Raw genomic sequence first — 24,196 nt, forward strand, 5'->3', positions numbered from 1 at the left:
TATTCATCTTCCCAAACTTTTGCTATGACTTTGGTTTTTTTTCTCTCAAATGTTGCATCTTTGCACTTGCTGTTAAAGATCTGAACAAGGTCCAACACTTATTAAATCCAATGAGGAAATTAATTTACATCCAGATCTAACTCAAACTACATCACAATGTTGTTTGCTTCTGTTATATAACTATATATATGGGGAATAGTTGATTATTTGCAATGAAGAAGATTTAAAATTTTGCCACTTCTCCTTGGCTTTTGTTGTATGTTTTTGTTGGTACAACAGTGAAGTATTCTGCAGTCCTTACAATTCATTTTTCAGAATTGCTTCACAATTTCAAAATCACAATTATTCAACACATTATTTGACATACACTACTTTCCTTTTTCAGGCAATATATAGCAGTCTGTTTAGAGAGAGAAGGTCATGTTATGATGGGCCTTGCACATCACATCTTACCTCAAGCCTCTGAACAGAAATTTGTAACCTTCTCCTTTGTTCTCCTTCATGAATGCTTACAAAATAACCTTGGTATTTCCTTGCTGTTGCACATCTTGGTATTGAAACTTACTGATGTGATTATTTAGGGGAAGGAAACATAAAAAGCACAGCTCAGGAAGAGTCATTAGAAATGTGGACCAGAGTTTGAAATAAAGTTTTTCATTAGTTTCCAAGAGGAAAGTAATTGATTTGATAAATGGCTTAAATGTATAATACTTATCTCTTTATTGTCTGTATATATTACCCAAGTGTTAACTAAACAGCCAATAGGTAGACAGATAGTAATTTTTTGTATCTTGAATGTTAGAAGTCAGACAGAGTTATGATGTCTATTGATTTCACCTTAAAACAATTGCAACTTGAAGAATTTTCTATTTTCATACACAATAATGTTTGCCTTTAATATATTCAATACACTCACAATTGAGTGGCTTGCATTCTTCTTATGGAAAGAATATTTCTCCTATGATGAATTTGGAGGCCAGAGATGGGAAAAGAACAAAAGGCAATACCTGAAAGCACTCAAGTGGCAAAGCTGTATCACAGCTCAAGAATTCCTGGCTTCAAAATTCCTCTTCAGGCTTTTACTAAACTGCTACTGATGAGCTTTACATGCTTTACAGTTCTGCTATACATCCAACTCCCACACTCACCTTGAGTAGTGAGGTACAGGCACACTTTCATAAGCAATTGAAAAGAAAAGGAATTAAACATCAGGGAAGATGGACTTTTTATCATTATTGTGTTTCTGTGGGGAAAAAATATTGTAGATCCATAGTTTTACCTGTCCTTTTTAATTTATTTACATGGAATGAAATCTAATGTAAAGAGAATCTGTCCCCTTGAGATGTGTCATTCTGTCCCCATCTATAATGTACAAACTGGTAAAAGTGGGTTGGTGTACCAACAGTTAGAAAAAAACAGATATATTCAGTAATCCATGCTGCAGGCACCATCTATCTTTAATATCTTAATGCTTTTAAGATGATGAAATACCTTCTGCACCACTATAAAAAGGCTGGGCTTCTGTTTGCTATTTCACATGGTCAGTACTTGAACTATGGATAGTATCTAACATTGAGCTCATGCTCAGCTTGAGAAACACAATTTATAGGATCAAATTCCTTTGGTTCTCAGCTCCCTGTTCTGTATTTCTAGGGATGGGGTACAGGAGCTTTTCTCTGTCCAGGAAAACCTTTTACAGCAGAGTTCACTGTAGGGAGCTGTAGGAGATCCCAAAGGCAGCTGTTTTAGGCACACAGAGGACACAAAGCCCTGTGTTCTGTGAGGCAGGCCTGGGTTACCTCATGTGGTTTTCAGATGGAGATTCCCACGTGGGCATTTAAGGGTGGACTTTGAGACAACAGCTCTGATGATTTCAGCATGAACAGAACCATGATATGGAGTCCAAAGAGTGCATTGGGACAAGCCAGGCTGAACAGATGGTGCATCATTCACTGGAGACTTCTCTGAAGGGAGCTGTTGCATGGGAGAGATAATGATGGAGTAAACTGGAGATGTAATAATGGACATTTATGAGCCATCAGTGTTAATTCTTTTTTATCTGCTAGGGACACAGACAGACCAAGCAAACACCAGGGTTCCTCAGTGTGTAGAGCTCCATCATGGGTGGCTGCCCTGTGCTGCCACTGGGCCTTTTGCTTTTCCTCACTAACACCTTGGAGCTCAGTGGCCAACTGGAATGACATGATTCAAGGGTCCAGTTGTCTTCCCTTTGCCACCCAGCTCAGGGATGGAGGGAATGACACAGGTTTGAGGCAAAGTCTGCATGTCTGCAAAGTCTACCATGTGCTCCAGTCTCCTTCAGAATCATGAGAATGATTAAATGATTTTTTAAGAGCCTCCTGGTGTTTTTCATTCCTCCCCTCTGGAATCCAGCAAGTTAATAACTTCAATTTGTTTCCAGCCAAATGCATAGAATGCACAGCAAGAGCACAGAAGCTTGTCCACATTGGACCAAAGGCCCCTCTATTGTGGGATCCTTCTTCAGCAGTCAACAAATTATCATGAGCATATGGGGTAAAATTAATTCCTTCCTTTGCCTATGTGGAGGTTCATGTTCTGAACAGAACCCCAAGGCCTGTTCAAGGCAGAAACAGAATCAGACATTGGAAAATCTCAGTGACTTTTCAGAATTTTAGCAGACCCATCTGCTTCATCCACTGCAGCCAGAAATTATTTATTCAAAATGTTTAATACAGCAAAAGTGAGGCTAAATATTTTATACCTATTGCACATACACACACACATATAAATTTGAAATTAATATTAGTTTTCCACTTCTATTTAGTGTTTGCTGCAAAGAACACTCTTTAAGTGAGTGTTTCCTTTCTCCTTAGATGGTAAAAGCACCTGCAAATTAATTTCCCTTTAATCTGTAAATCAGCAAGTACTAGTTTGCAAAAGATGTTTCTGTCTCTTCCATATCTTCTTTGGGAACAAGCACAGCACACAGCCTGTCCCACCTTCTGCACAGCTTCAGCTGAGGAGCACAGGGACTATTCACAATCACCTCTTCCATCTGCATTTCTTTGCACAGCTCTCAAAAGCAGGTTCTGGAAAGTTTGGAAATTTCACATGCTGTGCTTGATGAGAGTGTGGAGAATGATCCCTTCCTTTGCACCAGTGCACCCAACATCTCTGGGCTCCCCTTTTCAAATCCTGCCTCCACCACTGCTGTGACACTTTGCAGCGCTGCCTCAGCCAGCCCCTGGTCACCACACTCAGCACACAAATCCCTGGGAGGCTGCAGCTCTGGCTCCTCTGCCAGGAGCCCTGATTTGCCAGGAACTCAGCCAGGCTGCAGAGGGCAGGTGCCTTTTCCCCTCCACATTTGCTCTCCTCTTCTTTCTCTGTCCAGGGAAGGACTGAACAGAATATTGTTTTAGGTAAGGGGGTCTCTATCTGCAGGCCAAGAGGGGCAAGGGCAAATTTCCTGCCTTGTGCCAGTTCCAAAGGGAAAACATCCTTTATGCTTCTCTGCCTCATAAAAGGCTCAGCAACTTCAGAGCCTTTCTGCTTTGAACTGAACTTTGAACTCAGCTGGGATTCCTGTTAGCCTCCTCCAGCCCAGCAAGTGCTTTGTCTCATCAGGGTGAGATCTGTGTGCACACCACCAGTCCCAGTGCTGCAGGAGGAGCTCCTGTCTTTGTGTTCCAGCCTGGGGCAGCTGCAGAGGAGGGCACAGAAACCACATGGTCACTCTTAAAGGAACTACTTCCACACTCTATTTCTCTAATATGGGGGATGTATATCGGATGCTCAGATCACCCAGGAGTTACCTACAGACTAGTTCTGGGTACAGAGACACAACTGGTTTCTAAATATGAGGTTTTCATCTGGAGAGGGTATTCCACAGGATTTTCAGAGTATTGCAGAGAGTCCATTCACCAGCTAGATTCAGCCAGCAATAATACTACTGAGCTTTGATGTTGCCCAACAGGATTCTACACTACAAACAAGGTAAACTGTGTTCCTGTTTCCAGAATTAAATCCAGACATGTCTTCGGAGAGTTGTTCTGAGACTCAGTTCAAAACTGACTTAGAATGTACACAGAATTACACCCAAAGAAGGCACTGGCTCAGGTATGAGAAGCTCTGGAGATGTGGGGATCATGACCAGGATTTCTCTGTCACCTTGCCTGCCCAGAGACAGCAGCACACTGACCATTTCTCTTCCAGGGAGGACTTGGCTGTGAATTTCACAGGCTACTACCTGCATTCCACCCTGTGTACAAGTGCCATGTGCCCAGGGCTAGCAGCAGCAGCACTGCACCAAGAGAAGAAAAGACACAGCTTGGCTTCAAAAGGTCACGAGAACTGCCTTGGCTCTGCAGCAAAAAAAGCACTGAGAATGTTGGGTGGGAGAAAAAACTTTCTGCTTAAAGCACTCCTGCAATTAAATCCTTCTGCAAAATGTGTGGTTTCTTCTAATAAGTGGAGACTCAAGGGGTTCTGAATTTAAATTAACTTCTTGAGCAAAAATAAATTAAAACTATCTAGCTCCATTTTTTTCTTCATGCCATCCTGCAATTATAAGGAACTTTATCAAAAGCACCAAGTATTGAGTAAGGGGTCCTCAAAGAAGCTCACAAAATACATGCTGTACCTTTATTTAAAATAAGTGAGTTGAATATTCTACTTCAGCAAATAAGAGTATATTAATACATTTAGCCCAAATTCAAGGTATTTTTATTTTTGTATTAAAAATAGCATTTCTTCTCTGTGTATTTTCTACCTAATTAAAGAACAGACATCAATTAATGAATAAGCACCATCAGTTTGTCAAATCAGAAATGAAGCACACCAAATGCTATAATGCATCTTGCCCTTTTATTGTGTTGTATTACAGACAAAGAGAAGTAGAGAATAATCACTCTGTTACAGCCATAAAGTTGCAGTGTCACTCTGATCCCTTTGGGAGTCAGACAACATCCACTTGTCATTCATTCCACCTTTCTGTTGTAACAAGCTGTGTATATCAAAACCCAACTGTGAGCAACCATTTTTCTAAATGAAAACATGAGAAAAAGACCCCAGTTCTTGTAACAGGACTTTGCAAGATTCTTTAGGGCACCTGCAGAATAAGCATGCACAATAGCAATACCAAACCATAGACATGCTGCCCCCTGAAAAGGGGAGCTGTGCTGGAAAATTCACAGGCTCAGTGCTGGGACTCTCCTGCAAAAAGCTGGCTCAAAAGCTGTGCATTACTTTGGTCCAAATATAAGTAGGAGCAAAGAAGCCAAAGGCTGGTGTTTTGCAAGGAAGCTGTGCTAATCCTACTGTTTTCTTTGTACAATAAAATTTGGTCTATGAGGAAAACCTCTACTGCTCTATTGACTGGTGCAGGGTGATGTATCAGAAGGGAGCTGCTGCTGTGTCATGCTGCTTCTCTTGTACACAAAACAGGTCCCAAGGACCTACAGAGGGGTCTGCTGGAATGCTACAAAGGACAAAGCAGATTTCTTATGTGAAATGCAGGTGCAAGGAAGCTTTTCCTTGCTGAGAACCACACACCTTTCAACAACTTTGGCAAAATACATGGCAACACTCTCCTTTGTGTTACTGAGTATGACTGCACATGAAATTATAAGTCAGCAGTGGATCCAAGTTCCCTATTTCACCATGTTTGATGGTGGAGAAAAAATGGGAGAGAAGCAGTTTGGAAACATACAGACAGCTTGCATCCTAACTTACTGAGTAAGCTGAGAGCAAAATATCAAAAACATAGCTACTTATGGAAATACAGACAGACTGCTAAGAATTAGTAAAATTACTTTGAAAACCACTTTTTTGTTGATCCTGCTCCAATGTTCTTGTTTGTATAAAAGTTTCTAGCCTGTACATAGATGCTTGAACTGATACACAAATCTCTACTTTGGGGGTGATGTTTTAAGCCCAAAGAAAAACTTATTATTATCAACAGGAATTTTCCACTGGGGCCATTTTCTGTTCTCCTTCCCAAAATAAAGGAAAGAATGCAAACAATGAGAAAGGATTTGCTATTCTCTTTATTTTAAAGAGTAACAAGGCACAATCTTGTCTACTACTACACTGCTTAAATAGTTTTGTTCTTTCTTGTCTCACACTGCAGCAGGAATTTGAATAACACCAGCACTACAACCCACCCTGATGGAGTGCAGAGTCCATGCAAGAGCTAAGGACCATTTGGGTAGAATTTAAGTATTTCCCAAAGTACAGTTTACAAGAGACTCCTGGGCAGGCAGGCTGGTGTGGCTCTCTGCCAGAACTCTCTGTAGAGGCCAGTTTGAGTGGTTCCATCCAGCATGTGATTTGCTTAATGAAAGACACTTCTCCAGAAGATTTTGGCAGATGCAATCACTTCAACTGCCAGGCAGTATTCATGTGATTACAAATGTTACTGATCACATTAGATAGTTAATAAATCTCCCCAAAAAAAGATCACAGCTACTGTGTGGCTCTGAAGAAACTAAAATTGTGAGACAGATTACTGTGCTTGCTGTGTACTGGACTATTGATACAATTGGGGAACAAATCCCTTCCTTGGACTCCCAAGCAGTTAGTGATAACTATTAATTTCTATATAATGCCAAATCTGCTTGTTTGTAAATGTTTATCTATACATCATGGCAAAGTAGCTTCCTTTTCATGTTATTCTTCTATAAATACATTTTAAAAAATTGACTTCACTGACTTTCACAGATCTATGGCAATTCACATAAGCCAAGAGGTTGGCTTGAGAGTCCAAGGATAATCTTTGTCTTGAAATACCAAAAAAGCAGGATGCTATCCTTGCATAAAACCCATAAGCAAGACTTTGGCACTGTTTCTTCTCTTGACATTTCAGCAAATGCAATATCACATAGAGTAATGATAAACCATAACAAAGCAAAAAAAAAAATCTAACTGAGCTATACCTGTTATGATAAAAATGCTTTTCCTTATGGTGGGGCACAACTTGCACTCTGTGTCTTCCTGTAATTTACTGAAGAGCATTTTAAAAATTAATAAATGTCCATTGGCCAAATCCAGGTGCTCATCTCAGTGTATTGCACGAAAGCAATCACACAGGCCTCTCTTTTCTGCTGTCAGGAGGAGGGTTTCTGTCTGAAAAAAAAAACAAAACAAAACAAAAAAACCCAGACAAAAAATCATGAAATCAAAGAACTGAATATATTGCTTTAAAAGAGTATATAATTGATTAGATCTAATCCCTCTGCACAGCTGTAGCCATGGTGCTCTGCTGAGTGAAAAATCATAGTTATTAGTGCTGGTTTTCATACAGAAAAAGTGATGAAATTAGTACATTCAGGACTGAGATGCAGGGAGAGTATTTTTATAGTTTGAATGTTTTCATTTTCACAGTTAACTTCTAGGGAGTAGGCTGTCAAAATTGTTAAGGTGTCCTTTATAAGGGCTGTGACAAATTCCACTCTCAACTGCACTGCTCTTAATTCCTCCATGGTGATTGATGGCTTCCTGCTGACCATGCCTTCAGTCCTGTATGATTTAATTGCACGAGATAGCAAGTGCTGAGGAGCCAGTTGTGCTCTCAGTTACACTGCTGCTTCTCTAGAACAACTCTGAGCTGAATCCAGCTGTCAGTCTAACCCTGTTGTCTGAAACTCATAATCTTTCAGGCAGATCTAAGTCTGAGTGTGTGGTTCCTATTTCAATCTGAGTTAAATTACTGACAGTGGCTTTATTATCACTTGTGCAAAAGCTTAAAAACCATTCCCAATAGACATAATTTAAAATTACTTGTTGTTGTATTTGGAGCATCTTAGTGGGAAAGCATTTCCAAGCTTTTTTTCCTCTGTATATGGGGTGGGGGGGAAATTAATTTTAGGTCTTTAAAGATATTCAAGTATCATTTATTTAATTGTGATCAAATAACTTAAATATTTTGTGGATTCTTGTCACACTTTTCTTTTTCTTTTGGAAAAATAAAGGTTGAATCTTTTGCATGGCACCATTGTTTCAGAATTTCTCATGAGACTCAAAATTGTTGGTGCAAGGAATTCACATCAGCAAGTGAATTGTGACTGAAGAGAAAATCCTTCCTGAGCATATCTTGTGGTTTCCACCCCGTGGTCTGCGGTCCCTCAAGCAGTTTGCAGACTGGCTTTGAAGAGTTTCTTGAGCAGAGAAAAAAAAGAATTTAGTGGGTTTATATTCACTGTGAATGAGTTTCACATCTGCACTGCAAAAACTCATTACAGATTGAAACTCACTTGTTAAGAAATTATCTCAAAGCTCTGTGAAACAACAAGGTCTTCAGCCTGCTGGTGTTCCTCTGACCTGATGCCTCCTCATCATGCCTCGTACATCAGGCACAGCAAAGGGCTAATGAACAAAGGCAGTTTCCAGAGGAGTAGCTGGGCTCCTGTGTGGGTCCTGCTCCCCTCCTGCCTTGTTTGGGCAGCAGTGCCTCTTGTCCCAGCAGTGCTCACTCTCTGTTACTCATTTCTTGTTCTCAGACTGCAAGCTTGTGCAGGGCAGGCAGCTTCAGAACAGCTTTCCCTCCCTCCCCAGCCCTATATCCTCCCAACTCAAACTTTTGACATGCACCTTTGCATTAAAGAGGGCTTGTTCACATTCCTTGCTGCTTTCACTTATCAGCTTAGTGCAATGGCAGGCTCTGTTAAACACTGCTCCCTGCTTGCACAATGAAATCTTGGATGAGTGAATGCTCCCATTGTTGGGAGCCCAGGAGAAATCATAGAATCATCTTAACATCAAACAGGCTTATTGGATTTCACAGTAATGCCAACAAGCTGTCACTGCTACCACCAGCTCTGCCTGGGCGTCGCTCAGGACTATTTACGGGCAGGAAGAGCAGCTCTGGGAGCACTCAATTGCAAACTGAAAGACTGGAAGAGAAGTATCAATTACAAAAATTAATTGTGGCCTTGATGGCACCGGCTTAGAAAGTCCCTGATATGCAGGAGCAATCCTGCATGGTGTTTGCCTTTGTAGCAACAATTTCCAAGACTCAGGAGTTGTTCAATGTTCAACTTCTTTGAACAGACTTGAGAAATTACAGCTGGTCAACATGAGCCAAGCATCAGCAGTGGAGTAAGGATGTGGAAGCTCTACCTTTCAGAGTATAGAAGGCCACAGTGTGCCATTTGTAGAGCCTTGGCTGCTGTATTCCACTTTAGTATCTCTGCATCACTCAATAATTTGTGTTTAACCAAAGCAGCTCTGATAGGAAGCCCTTTGGAGTATCAATCCAAAGGCTGGGAAAGGTGTACACTAACATAGCCTTTATTTAAGTATTAAGCTCATTTGTCTAAGAGTGGGTGATCTTATAAACAACTGGTTCTGTTTGGTTTTGTGATGCACTGTTCCTATGCCCCTTGCTCTGTAACACTGGGAGCTGTCTCAGTGCCTTGGCATGTCAGGCCTGTCCAGAAACAGAAATTCATCTTGTGGCTTCTCCCTTTATACTCTGCCTCAGCTCTTCCAAGACAGCTCTGCTCTCTGGTGTGCTGCACCTCAGTCCACTCTCCAGACAGAACAGACCTCACAGACACATCTGAACATCTCTGTGGGTGGGATTAAGGAATTGTGCTGCCTCCATTGCATTAAAAAAAATAATAATAAAATTAACTTCCCATGTAAAGCCTGTTGACAGTATAAGAACCAGCACAGCTGCAATTGCACCTGGTCTTGACATGTCATGTGTAGGTACAAAACATTCCAGCTGACTCTAATCCAAACAGGTGGAACTCTGCTGTGCACCAGAAGAGCCCAGCACAGCTGCTGGAGGTAAAGCCCCTCTACTGACACTTTACCACTTAAGAGTTATTTATTATTACTCCAGTGCATGGGAAACTTTTGGAATGTAACCCACGCTCAGAACTTTGTCCTAATCAGTTTGCTATTGATAGCTCAAGAAAGCTGAAGTCACTTTAAAGCCAGCTTTATTGTGTAGGGCCTGACACGGCTGACCAAGGTCACAAGAAACCAAAAGCAAAGCTACATAATTGCCTTATGGTTTGAGACACATAATTGATTTATGTCCTTTGGTTGGCTTTGCTGGGAATGACAATTTGAGCTGAGTGTGACTGTAGAGGAGCAAGGAGCCCTTCTCACCTGCCAAGAGAGATGGCTCTGCTCAAAGGGAGGAGAGGTAGAACAAGGCATGCATGGAGGGGCTTTATTAGAGGGGAGACACCTCTTGCCTCTTGCAAACTTCAGACAGCAGCAGAACCACTGTGGTAAATCCCACCCCAGCCAGTTTGCACATATTTACAAACCCACACATGAATGAATTACTAAAACCAGGGCATTTAACACACCCTTGTTTTGTTCACTGAGATCTCTGGAGACTGGCACATGAAGTGGCAGAATCCCCTGTGTGCTGTGATAAATGCAAGAAAAAATGTGTCTCTCCCTTTTTCATGAAGTATCAATCCATGAGCAAGGGGTGTGTGTGTGTGCTTCCCTTTCCTCTGCCAGCCCTGCCTGCCACCTCCTCTCTCCCCTGCTCATTCCTGCCCAGTGAACAGCTTGGAAGCAATGTTGTGAGGCAGAGAGTAAATCATCTGTCTTGTTTTCCTCTCCTTTGTACATCTTCTTTCCTTCTCCTTTTGCTGCAGGGACTGTCTGAGGTAATTCCTTAGGCTGTTATGCAAGAAGTCAGACTAGATGATCATTAGAGAACCTCTGCAGACTTTGAAAAATAATCTGTGCTTGGCATAAACCGATTTGCTGGGATGGGAGTGAGTCAGCAGAGATGTCATGTCTGCTGTGCCCAGACAGGCAAAGCTGGCTGCTGGGAGATAGAGGCAGGGAGCCCTCCTGCAGGAGCACGTACCCGAGTGTCCAGGCTGTAGGCTGTCTTCCGCAGGTCCTGCAACGCCCTCTGCATGAACTCGAACGCGTGGCAGTCAACACAGGGACGGCCTGCGGAGACAGGACAGGGCATCACCGGCACAGCAGGGAATTTGGAGTTTAGCACTCCAGAGGAGGAATACTCAGAGACCTTGCCAGGAGAAACTCCATCTTACCAGGCACCCACACCTGCCTGTGTGCAAATTTAGGGCTGCCCTGTATCTATCTTTGTGCAAATGTGAGATGATCAGCAAAAAACACTGAGTACTTTTCTGTGTGTGCTTTTCTGAACATGGCCCAGACTTGACTCTGCCTGCTGCTTCAGCCCCCAGCCTTGAAAACTGAAAATCCTTAATCCTTAAAACTGAAATCCTTACCCCTTCTCAGACATGGGTTAATTCTCAACAGATACACTGAAAATAGCAGTTTGCAGTGGTTCAGGAACCAGACAGGCAGGTCTGTTTTTACAGGGGCTCTTACAGAGCAGCTTGGCAAGGGACACTGCCAGATCTGTACTTGCTTCCTTTCACCTGCTGCTGTATTTTTTCTCTGCCAGGAATGCAAAGCATCCCACTGGCTCTGCAGCTGCTGCCAGTGTGTGTGCACAGAGGAGCAGGGCAGGGAAAAGGCAGAGAGTGGAGGAGGAGGGGACTTGACAACAATTAAAAGGGCTCACTTTTGAACCTGGGCATTTCTGCTCTGCCAGGACTCACCCTGCACCAGTCTCTGTTTGAAGTTAATGATGTGTGAGTTTTCAGAAGAAGAAATCACAGACTGGAGGAGATGCAGGGAGAATGGGGAAAGACAACATTTCACACTGATCCCAGAGCCCCATGCTGGGGGGAGTGCCGAAATCCTTGTCCACAGGCAGCCACCTGTGCTGCTGTGCCAAAGGAAAGAGGGTGCAGAGCTGCTGCTGAGATGGCTGGGAGCTGTCTGGAGCTGTCTGGAGCTGTCTGGAGCTGTCTGGAGCCAGGGACCTGCTGAGCAGCACTGCAGCACCCATCTGTGCCTGCACCCTGCTGCCAGCACTGCCTCCTGAGCTCTTCCTGAAGGAGGGGAGCAGCCTCAGCAAGCCTCTCAGGGTTTTGATCTATTCAGGGGGAGTTTCTCTCCCACCTGTCCTTCTCCATCTCCCCTCCATGCAAGTGACATCTCAGGAAGATTTGGGATCAAGCTAGGGATTTAATTCCCAAGCTGTGAGGAGATGCAAAGTCCTCACCTCTGTCAGAAAAGCATTGCTCACAAGGACTCTGCCCCTCCAGGCACAGCAGTAGTGACAGGATGGTTTTGAGCACACTTTAAAGACACTCAACCCCCTCCTGCTTTCAGTATTTCAGTAATTTGTTTCCACTTCAGATCATGCAATAGACCCCTTAGAAAGAACCTGCATGCTCAGACTGCTGGCAGCAGATCCATCATTCACCTGGTGTCATGCCCTGCTCCCTCCCCTTGCTCTGGTCTGCTCAGAAACATCCTGCCCTGGCTCCACCTCGGGGAGGTGCTGCATGCCCTGAAGTGCTGACAAGCACCAAAGTGTTCTCAAAATCAGAACCTCAAAGAGAAAACAAAATAAAACAAAACAAATAAAGTCAAAAATAAATCCACAAATAAACAACAACTCCAAATAGCCACCAAAAAACAAAACAAAACAAAACAAAACAAACAAAAAACAAAAAACAAAAACAAAAACAAAAAAAAACCAACCAAAAAAAACCAAAAAAAACCCCAAAAAAAACCAAAAAACAAACCATTCAGGTGATAAATTACTGTCTCCTGCTTCTGCAGTGGGGAGAAAGCCCATTTGAGGAGAACCATGAGTTCCATAATCTGTCACTGCTTGTCACACAGGAAGTCTATCCAGGCCTTTTTGAAAGCTGAGATGGGATGGTTGTGTGGGATCATTCACTGGTGTTTATGACAGCCAAGTGCTCCTGTGTGGACAGGAATGGCACAACCATGCCAAGTGGTTATTTCACTTCTGCCAGCCCTGGAAAGCAGCTGCCCTGGCATCAAAGCCCCTTCTGGGGGAGAAGGGTGGTGGCACAGAGCACAGCTGCCTGTGCAGCTCTGGGTGTCCTGAACCAGCACCTGCAAAGCTCCTGACACAGCTCTGCCCTCCAAAGTCAGGGTGCACACACAGCCAGTTTCACCACACAGCAGGGTATTCACTCTTTAATGTCATTTCTTGGGCTGTCTCTGTGGTGGAGGGTCTTTGTCCAGGCACTGCTGTCTCTGGGTCAGGTCAGCATCCCTGCCTGCTGGGAGCCAGCAGCCCATGGCAGATACTTGAGGAAGGTGTAAGAATAAGTGTCTAGCAATGTTCTTCTATCCTACCATGAGGCTGGAGGATATCCTGCATCTGGCTGCTGTTTCTACATCTGATAAGCCCTCCATGAATTTTTCTCACATTAATTTGCTCTGTTGCTTCCTGAATCCATGTAAACTTTTGTCATCTCAACATCCTGTGGCAATGAGTTTCACATCTCAGCTATTCACTGAGTGAACAAAATAGCATTCCTGTCTGCTCTGAAGTTGACATCTGCTGCTTTCATTTCCTGCCTTTAGATTTTGCAGTGGAAGAGATGGTTATTAAATAATCATCAACTTTGCCCCACTTATGACTCTGATGTTCTCCATCACTTTCTGCCTTGGTCTGCTTTCCAGAATGAAGAGCTGAGCTGCTGAGCTGGCTATCTAGATGGATTTGATGTCTCTTCATGCCCACAGTATTTTCAGCAAGGTGCCCATGGACATTTCCCCAACAGAAATATGTCTAAGCATCTGTTTTGCCAAACAAATCTAAATATGTGCTATTGCCAATAGGAGCAGATCCACTGTGCTTTCTGTCCTTGGCTATGGCATCTCACACTTCCACTTGCTCACAGCAGGAGTGACAATGCAGCTCCTCCATCAGCTGGGTCACTGATTTTACCCCCTGAGCAGATCCTGAATGCCCAGGTTCTGGGGACAGAACAAGAAATAGTGCAAGGAGAGGAGGCCAGGTTATTGAGAGGAGAAGGGCAGGAGCAGCACAGGCTTACATCAGCTTAAAGCAGTCATGAAACCAAATCTTAAGTCACCTCATAGCAAAGTATATCAGAGTGCTATTAATTCCTTGCTGACAGCTGGAAACAGACTATCATTCATAGGGAGACTTAACAGGTCTGTGGATTAACATAATGAGAATTATCAAGAGTCAGCTATAACTCTTTAAATGGGTCCTGTCAGCACAAAGACTGTATGTGTCTTTGTGTGTCTTGGGAGAAGTAAGGGAAGAGAAAAAATATGTTTCTTGGCCTCTTCTTGGTGAAGAACTGGAACTGAAAGCACTGTGTAAGTCTAATTTAATTTCCCTTGCATACACTTGGTGTTTATTCTTCGTATTTCATGCACCTTGGCTAATGAAAACTGACTGACCAGCTTTTGTCTTCAGATTCCATATTTTAGCTTTTCACAGTGGGTGATCTGGGTTATAAATGCAATAGGAAGTTGAGGAAATAACTTATTTTTTTCTAGCAGATTGGAGAGAACTTTAAAGAAAATAATCTGTAAGTATTAGTAGCAACACTTCAAACTTGAACAGTCTTTTGCATATGCTGTGTGCTGTGAATACAGTGTAAGGACACAATTAATCATTGCTAATTAGAATTATTCACAGAAAGCTGTGCCTGGCTGTGTGACTGGCAGAAAGCAGGGGATGGTGCCCCAGGCAGATCTCAGTGCCACACACAGGACAGGATCTCTGCAATGCTGAACAGATCTGTGACTCACTCTCATGCTCCTCTCCTGTGACTCCTGCACCTCCCACACTTGTACGGAGCATTCTGCCCCTGTCCTGCTCCCGGTGCTGCAGCAGGGACACATTCCTCCCACCAGCTGGGAGAGAGGCACTGTGGGCCCATGTGGGAATGTTCCTGCTAAGGGCTGCTGCCAGTGCCATGTACAGCCCTGGGGGCAGAGAAAAGCATCGAGCACCACACTGCTCTACCCTGCAGGAGGACACTAAATACAGTCCATGTCCATCCTATATCCTGTTAATAACATCACTAGGGACCCCTTCACCTCTGCTCATCCAGGGTCCCACTGCCAGCAGCTTGCCTGGACAGAAAGGACTAAAGTGCCAGCAGTAGGGAAGGTGTTGCAGGGGCAGTGCCCTCTAAATGGGTCAGGGCCATGGGGATCAGCTCCTTGATGAGATGTAGCCAGTGGAGCATCAAGAGGGAAAAGATCCAGGAGTGTCTGAACTAGATCACATCAAAGTGAGTGCCCAACCCAGTGTCCAGTCTCCCACAATCTGCATCTCTTGAGGAATATAGAAAGCCTGGGAGCATTCTCAGGCCTTGAGAGCAGGGGATAGCTCCACTCAGGAACAGTCAGCTCTGTGTTCCAGACAGACAGCTGGCCTCCTACCATGGGCACAAGTGTGCCAGGGTCCATCCCAGAGGTTACTGGTACAGTGCTGTCCCCATGCCAGCGTGCATCCCTGGGCACTGTTAGAGATGAGACCTGCATGGCCAGCAGTGGGTGCCTTGGAAGAGCATAAGACCAGGGCAAGTTTGGAGGGATGCATTCCCAAAGACCCTCCCAGGTCTCAGGAATTTGCTGAGGCAGCTTCTGAGCCAGAAGAAATGCCACTGCATCTAACAGCCCTTTCTGGGATTTAGTTTCCCTTTAATTTAACCAATCACTTCTGCAATCTCATGCAAACATTTAACATCCACAATGTCCTAAGGGAAGAGTTTCACAGATTAACCTTCAGGAAGAGCCATAAGAGGCAAAGGAAAGTCTCTGGAGCACTGAGCAGCTATGCAGCACTCTCCCAACAAGTGAGGAGCATCAGGAGTCCCTTGTAGCTTTAAAACTGAGTCCCTGCAGCAGCCCAAAGCAATTTAGAATTCATGATCAGCTGACAGCCTTGCTCCTGGCCTGGTCTCAGACAGAAATAGCATTATGCTTTTCTGGCAATGCTCACAGCCTCTGTTCCTTGGGGTGGGGCAGTGTGTCTCTGCAGGAGCACTGCCACAGAAACACTCTGACCTCTCTTCATTCCACACTCTTACGTTCAGGAGGGAGACAAGACAAGGAATCTTCCTCAAAGTGTGTTCAAGGGACTCCCAGCCTGGCTAGAGGATGGTAATAAGATGGTAAATAGACTCCTTGATACTGTAAGAAGGATGGGACAGACTTTTTTGCAAGGCCTGTTGTGATAGGTCAAGGGGTAATGGTTTTGAAATTAAAGAGGGTGAATTTAAATTAGTTAAGGAAGGAGTTTCTTACTGTGAGAGTGGTGAGGCACTGGCATAGGCTTCCCAGAGAGGTGGTGGATGCCCCATCCCAGGAAATGTTCAAGGTCAGGTTGAACTTGACTCTGAGCAACCTGATCAAGTTGAAGATGCCCCTGCCCATGGCAGAGGGTTGGACTAGATGAGCTCTAAAGAGCCCTTCCCAACCTTCTTATAATTTTATAATTCTGAGACTTGGGTTAGAAACCCTGGCCAAGAGTTTTGTTCTACAGTTCAAATGGGACTTTACACAAGTAGAACAAGAAACCACTGTGTACATTTTCCCAAATGTGTTGACTTGCCTCTGCTAACACAGACACACAAAGGGTACACACAATTTATTTTCCAAGCCAAATTTTCTCTTTGAGGAGATAAAATGGACTACTCACCACAAAACTTATTAGAATTAATGAATTCCTAGGAAACAGACACACAAAATAGCAGTGAGGTCTGGTTTAGAACAAACCAAAATTAGCCCTAATAAAAACAAAAAAAAAAGAAGAAGAAGAAGAGAATGAAAAAAGAAGAAAATTCAATATCTAAGTTCCGTTAATTCCATTTAATGGAATTAATTGAGAATAAAATGCAGTGACAAAATCAGACCTTGTATTAAATATTTTGATAGTCATATAAAAAGAGGGCTGTGATACAAAGTAAGCATGACTAAGAACTAGAGATTTGTTTTTATGCAATTATCTTTCTCTGGTTATTTTTTCCCAGAGGACATTTTATGTCTCTAATGAGTGGCTACTTCTCTCTTGCTGTCACCAAAACACCCTGAGAACATTGACTCCATCCTCTAATAACTTTGAACTGTCACCTCATTTTAGAGCTGAGAAAGTTTAGAGACTTATTCAGAATGACAGAGGAAGCTCATACAGAGCTGTGATCCAAACTGAAGAGCTCCATGGTGTCATATTTATTTTTTAGGTTTGCAGGATTTCAGAAATTTATATTTGCTTTACAAATGCACTGTTTGGGTAAACATCCCCTATGTTGATTTGTACTAGCTACAAGAAAGTTGAACTTGACCTATTGTTCCAACCAAATACTAAAATAAGCAAGATGCAATGCCCCAGCAGGAATACACACACATTTTCTTCTAACAATACTCAAACTAGTAAGGACATCATATGTATTGTGACAAATTTGTGCATATCAATTAAAACTACCTAGCAAAACAAAACTCTCAAGAAGCAGATCTAAAAGACCTACAAACAAAGAGCTGGAGTACAAATTCAAATGACAATTAAGAGTATGCAGTTAGCCTTTTTTTTCCTAAGTAACTACAAATCCTTTGCTCACTTGCTGTTTCTATGACTGTTTTCATGTGCTTTGCTGACATGGCACAAACTCATCATTCCTCCCTCGTTAACCTGGCAACACCAAGTTCCCCTGACCGAGTGCAGTGTGGCTGCTGGGGGTGCAGGCAGGGCAGGGTGCAGCAGGTACCTGCTTGTACCTACTTTTACCTATTTTCTGCAGGAATGACACTCCCAGAGTCCTGGCCAGCCTCTGCTGGGGATGCAGGCAGGACAGGGTGAGCAGGTACCTACTTTCTGCAGGAATGACACTCCAGAGTCCTGGCCAGCCCCTGCTGGGGGTGCAGTGGAAGGATGCAGGCAGGGCAGGGTGCAGCAGGTACCTACTTTCTGCAGGAATGACACTCCCAGAGTCCTGGCCAGCCCCCACGAGGTTGGTGCTGAGCAGGCTGAGCACCGAGAGCAGCAGGATCCCCGCACGCATCTCGCTCCGGACGAGGGGCAGCGCCATTGCTCCCATCAATAATTCAAGCTGTCTTCCCTGCCTGGAAGGAGGAGAAGCAGTGAAAAATCAGCAGTTTTCTCCCTGCACACTCCTCACAAAGAGGTGGAGGAGACATGATAAGCACAGCCACGCACAGCACTCGGTGTTCATCCCCCTGCCATGCCCTGGGCTCGGGGTGCACCCCAAGGACCAGCTTGCCCAGTACCTGATCCTCCTCCTCTCCTGTGTGCCAGAGCCTTGGAGCAGCTGTGGTGAGCAGGCAGAGCTCCAGCAGCCACTCCGAGCATGCGCCCCTCCTGCACCCCCTTCCCTGGTGAGGGTCATTGCCATGGAGATTTGCTATAGCAACATGGAAAAACTGGAGCTGCCAAGTGGAGAAGATGATTTAAAGGGACCACAGTGTGATGAATGGTCACTGCTGTACTCCTCTGCTCCCAAAGCCATGCCCTCTCCCATCCACATGACAGAGTCTTGGGTAATTTTTGTGCTTGTTGCTGTTATTCCTGAAGGATCTGCTGTATTTCCAGCGCTGAAATACACAGCTCCCATCCCTTGCTTCAGCTGTAACTCACTTAAAGTGATATTTCATTATGTGAGATATCAAATCAGAGGAAAACCCAGAAGTTTGCTTGGATAAGTGAAGTTTATGATGGTACCCTGTACTTTGGGGAATAATCCATTGTGGTCTTGGTTTAACTATGAGACCTTGTGGCCAACAGCACCCCTGGCACATGAACCAACCATGAAAACATCCTGCACAGCATCACATTAGGGCAACCATGATAAGAGCCCAGCCAAAAACTACACACTGCAAAAGTTGCTCTCTTCAAGCTCAACTTTTGATCTGGGATCAGCCCATCTGCAAATAGGTTGTGTCCTGGCAGAGTTAAAGCAGGAAGCTTCCTGGTCAGGGAATCTGTGTAAGCAGCTGGCTGAAACCAAGCATTCAGACAGGGGAGGTGATACCTTTTGGAAATGAGAGAGAGAGATGCTCTAACATTTACCTACTTGCCCCAGGGCAGGATTAAAGGCTCATTTTGCAACATAACTGTTCAGTTCATGGCTTTGTTGTTCTCTCACAGAAGGACACTCCATCTCCTCTCACCAAGGAGAGCTCCAGCCCTCCTGGTCTGTACAGAATAACACCCTGCCAGGCTGTGGAGTATCAGTCATCCCAGACATAGACACAGTTTATCCTTGGCTTTCTTCAGCCCTGGGGACTCTCACCAGCACTGCACTCTGCTTCTATTTCACTTGTTCCTGTGGCTTCTTCAGAATCACCTCTTACAGCCTTCAGTGCATGTGCTTTTGGATCAGGTTAGTTTAAATGTCCTCTCAGGACTTTCTGGCAAAGTGGATGTGCCTCTCTTGCAAGAGAGGATTTTGCAGAGGGCAGCCCAGAGTTATGGAAGCAATTCCTACAAGAATGACACACTGCCAAATTTTTGGCTCACTGTGCAACTGGAACTCAAATTCCCTTGTGTGGAAGGTCCAGCTGAAGGTCTCAGCCACTGGGATCTTCATGATGTGAGTCTGGGCACACACATGCAACAAAATGTCTCTACTGGCTTTATGAGAAGCTGAGACTCCTAATCCAAGCTCTGATGCTGGATGCCTGAAGTGAGGTTATGTGAGATGGACCAGATTTGCATTGTTTGTCCCATCACAAGCCTGTTAAAGGAGCAGCTCCATAAGAGCCAGGTATAAACAAACATTATTTAACTTAAACTATACACTCAGCTAGAGCTGGTCACACAGCCTAGCCCTGATCTTCAGATTTAAATAACATCAAATGGAAATTCTGGCACAAAATCCAAAATTCCCACATTTCCACTCACCCTGGCATATGAGTTTCTTGCCCATACCCTCATTGTGGTCCCATAGCTGTAACCTATTTTTCATACATGAGTTTCAAGAAAGGGACAGGAAGGAATTACCTACCGGTGCAATAACTTTTGATAAGGTAGAAAGCACTGTTTGTTCTAATATTTTTTTTCAAGGTATCAATGTAGTATTTTCTAAAATTCTAACTATTGGGATATCTGCAGTAGGACATTCTCTATCCATCACCTAAAGGGGTACAAGCCATGATTTCAGTGCCATTTATACTACTACACTTAAAATAATGTCCTTTGTTTTGCTTTATTCCCCCCAGATATCACACTGACAGAGTCTGGCCAGTTTTTGTGTCAAATGATAGGGTCTTTAAGAAATATGAAAAAAATTTCCAACTCCTCCTGCTAACATGTGGTCCAAGATGTGGTTCTCAATTCACAGAGAACAGGAGCCAGTCTGCATGGAATAGTTCCAGAAATCTGAGCTATTTTCTCACCTCCAACAAAGCTGAAGAGGAGAGACACATGAAAATATTTGCACAACTCCCTTAGCTATTACATTCACTATTGGCTATCACCATAGCTAAGGGATACCAGTACTAAATTAGCTTTGGAAGATGAGAAAATTCCAAGAGGTTCACAAAAGTCCATTTAGTATCTACAGAACAACAGAATGGCAGGAGAACAACCCCAGACATAACCCCAGAGAGGCCAAGACACAAAACCAGATACAAGCAGTGTGAAACATGAAGAACAGCAAGAATGCATCCTTTAAACACAAGAGGAGTAAAAAAAGGAAGCCAAAACCCAAGGGAAGAGTTTATTCTCTGTTCAGCAGAAGGGGAAAGTTAATCAAGTTGATGCCTTGAAAAGTGATACAGAACTAAGCATCTCTTATCTACCAATGAAAATAAGGTGAGCTAGTGAGCAGAAGGCTCACACAACTAATACCACTGAGTATCTTTTAGATAAAAACATTTAGCAGAAATTTACTTTGGTTACTGATGCTTGTAGGTTTGTGATAAGTCCCTTTTCTATGTTTTGATCTCCTGGAGCTCTCTTTTTACTCAAGGCTATCACTAGACCTACCACAGGAGCTTGAAAGAAGAACCTAGAGCAACCACCATTGGCAATTACTGCTGAGAGCTCAGGAAAGATGTGACATGCCAGTCTTGGAAAAGGGTAAGTGCAGTGGCTGTGTTTAAAATGAGCAAGAGAACTGGAAAATGACACACAATGCAATTTACCATCCATCCCTGAGAATGTTTTTGAAGCAATAATCCCAGCAACATTTTGTAACTGGAATTACAAACAAGAACTATTTGTCAAGAATCAAGTCAAACTAGTTTGGTATCCTTCTGTGACAGGGTAACAGGCCATGCAGATAAGGACTGCCAATTTCAGGGCAATCTCTACTGCTGTATCACACAATATTGTCAGAAGCAAAGTAAGGAAACCTCTCTGAGGCCAGCAAAACTGGCTGGGTCACTGCTGAGAGTTAGCAGTGGGTCTCTGTCCCCATGGGAGGATGTATCACATCAGGACTGCAAAGACTCAGTTCAGGGGTTATTCAGCATTTCATTAGAAAATGGATAATGAACAAGCAATGTGGTTATTTAAGAGGTAACATGAGCCTGGAGGTTATAAGCAATGCTGGGGGAGAGGGCTAGAATTCTAAATCAGGCAGACAAGCTAGAAAAAAGGGTCTAAAAACCAAATGAAACTTTATAAAAATGAGAACAAGGTGCTACACTTCACCAGGATTAATCAACAGCTCATATTTGGAATGGGGAACAGCCTAATAAGTGGCATTTCTATGGTAAAGTTAGGGAGTCACAAGCTGAAATTATAAAATTCTGTCATTTCCCCAAAAATACAATTATACTGGGGCATACAAAAAAGAAGTGCAAGAGCTTAGGCTGCCTTCAGCACAAGGCTGAGCTGCAGTGCTGTGTCTGGTTTGGTCACTGCTGTACCAGGAGTTATCAGAGAAACCAACAGCAGCAGAAATAACCATAGGTTTAAATGGCATCCAGGAGGCACAACCAAAGCCCCTGGAAAACTTATTAATAATGAGGATGGCACTGGGGTGGATTTCCTGCAGAAACAGGGGAATATTTAAACCTGCAAGATAAATTATATATCATTTGGAATGGCATTGGGATAGTGGCCCTGCATAAAGACAAGGGAAGAACTGAGTGATTTCTTATTGATACCTTTCCCTTCCTGTCTCTCCTAATTCTGTGATTAAGAATAATTTTGTTCCCCAGGCAGTCACTCCAGCTCTCTGTGTTGTAATTCCAGCACAAACACAGATACCCCTGGGAGAAATTCATTGCCCTTGTGCAGCATCTGAAATTCAGAGTAATTATTTATCCTCCCTCGGTTATCAGGGCAAAGGAAATGTTGTTTCTGGTTCAAGCAAGTGTGATGTCAGAACATTCCCATTCTGGGATGGGTCACTGATAAGGCAATTCAGAGACATTTGGCTGCAGGGCAGTTGGCAGGGTCCACAGTTTCTTAATCTGCCTTTAAACAAGCAAACCACAACCTTGCCAATGAATTGAGAAGTGAGAGGCTGGTGCATTATTTGACATTTTAGCCCATAAACAGAATAAATTGTATTGTCTTTTTTTTTTCCTGACAGCCATCTCAGGCCTGAGAAGGACTGAAAATAAAACACCTTATTCTTACCTTGTCCCCCATGCTCTGAGATAATGATTCACCTTTGCTTGATGCCTCAGGATTTTCTTTAAACATGAAGTCAGAGGTTTGGCGAGTGGAAAAATCTCCCAATTTGTTCTTGGCATCATTGCTTGAAAAGTTCCCTGTCTTGGAGCTTCCTGGAAAACCCTTCAAGAGTCTGACCACAGGCTGAACCTTGGTCAGACTGTGAGGCTTTGAGACACTGAAGCTGTCCCAACAGAGTCCATTGCAGAAGAGGGATATGGCTGCAAACAAGGAGTGTGGTAGAAATCTGGCACTAGGATCCTTCAGTGCAGGAACAAGTCAACTCCAAGAGGCCTCTTTCACCACAGTGTGAGATGTGGGAAAGCACCAGGCTTGATGAGCTCTCCGAAAATCAACAAGAAGCAAAGTGCCACAAGCGTCTTTAAACAATTTCAAAAGCTTAGAACACTTTCAGCTATGCAGGAGGAGCTGTGTCAAGCTGTTGTGAAATGAAGGCCAGTTCAGACTTTCCAAGAAAAAGTAAAAACCACTGGCAGAATACCAGTTTTCTTAGTTTATTTATGAGGTTTGCACCAGACTTCTGGAAATCCAGCATGCACCACTGTGCTGGACATGGGGTCAATTTACAGCACAGGCAAGGATTGTGTGTTCTAAGTGCCACTGGGGACAAAGCTGAGCTATTTCCCTTGCTACTGCCACTCTCATCCCTGTCTAGGAAGACATAGGCATGTCATTATTTACTTGCTTGACTTGTGTGCAAAAATCCTTTCTTGAATTTATGTGTTTGGGAAGAAACTGCTAGTTGATATTTTAGGTGCTGGGATTTGGGTAGGTTATTCCATGGCTGCCAAAACCAGAGTGAGTAAAGTCACAGGCAGTTCTCTGCACAGCCTGTCTGTGCTTACAGAAAGGGCAGGTGGAGAAATCTCATTCTAGTTTAGGAAAGCTATTGACTTCCAGGACGTGGTTCAACCTTCCACGTGTAAAACTGTTTATAAAACAAATGTGCAACATACCAGCTGTCAAAAGGCATTTAGACATTGTTCTGGTCCTGCTTCAGTGCAAGCCTGGGTTGTGTATAGTTATATTTAGTGCTGTTGGCTGAAACCAGACACGGTTCAGAGCCTGGATGCTGTGTTACAGGGGATATATAGTCCAGGACCAATGAGAGAGCTACTTAGGCAAGAAGCCTTGTGTAACAAATTCAGTGCATGGATGAAGTTCTGCTCTTTAACTGAGGAAAAAGAATAGCCCACAATGCCCAGAACTTGAAGAGACAAGTTTTAGCACTGCAGGTGGCTTCATGAAAGCCCGGGCTTAAACAGTCACAAACATTGGTAACTCTGGGCTTTGTCCTCAAGTTTGTGTCTCTCCCCAGACCCCATAATAAGCTGAAAAGTTTCCAGGTGAAACTGCATGGTCATCTTTATAGGATGCAGTCAAAAGATTGATAGATAGAACCTCACTAAGCCTGTGTTCTTTAAAGCCTGTTGGGATTTATGCAAAGCAAGATGCTAAATTTCATCTCGTTCAGTGCAGAAGCCACACAAAACAACAGATTTTGTCAGCATTGGTTGCCTAAATTAACTTAACAAAAGTTAGTGCAGATTAGTATTAAAAGGTACTTTCTGCTAGCAGATATTTCCATTAATTTGGATGAGATGAAACCCTCTTATAAAGAAAAGCTCCTACGCTTTCTATTTTGTAGAAAATTCCCGTAGATGAATATCCTTATGCACATCAAAGTGTCATGTTATACAGGCTTTTAGCACTTAA

General features: G+C 43.5%; 1 protein-coding gene across 3 annotated transcripts; it reads right to left on the minus strand.

The window, feature by feature from the left end:
• Positions 1–4,829: 4,829 nt before the first annotated feature.
• C4H4orf48 (chromosome 4 C4orf48 homolog) lies at positions 4,830–19,008 on the minus strand. Of its 3 annotated transcripts, XM_056489135.1 has the most exons (5): positions 18,899–19,008; positions 18,100–18,258; positions 17,777–17,934; positions 10,826–10,914; positions 4,830–7,103 (listed from the first exon to the last, which is right to left on the minus strand). In XM_056489135.1, the coding sequence occupies exons 2-5, from the start codon at positions 18,222–18,224 to the stop codon at positions 7,089–7,091; spliced, it is 387 nt and encodes a 128-aa protein (XP_056345110.1). In that variant the 5' UTR covers positions 18,225–18,258; positions 18,899–19,008; the 3' UTR covers positions 4,830–7,088. The 3 variants fall into 3 exon arrangements, with proteins under 3 accessions (XP_056345110.1, XP_056345109.1, XP_056345111.1); XM_056489134.1 differs by lacking the exon at positions 18,899–19,008 and having other exon boundaries at positions 4,830–7,107; XM_056489136.1 differs by lacking the exon at positions 18,899–19,008 and having other exon boundaries at positions 4,830–7,107; positions 18,029–18,238.
• Positions 19,009–24,196: the final 5,188 nt, after the last annotated feature.

The sequence above is a fragment of the Oenanthe melanoleuca genome, chromosome 4 (assembly GCF_029582105.1).
Source record: "Oenanthe melanoleuca isolate GR-GAL-2019-014 chromosome 4, OMel1.0, whole genome shotgun sequence".
In the NCBI taxonomy this organism is placed as follows: Eukaryota; Metazoa; Chordata; class Aves; order Passeriformes; family Muscicapidae; genus Oenanthe; species Oenanthe melanoleuca.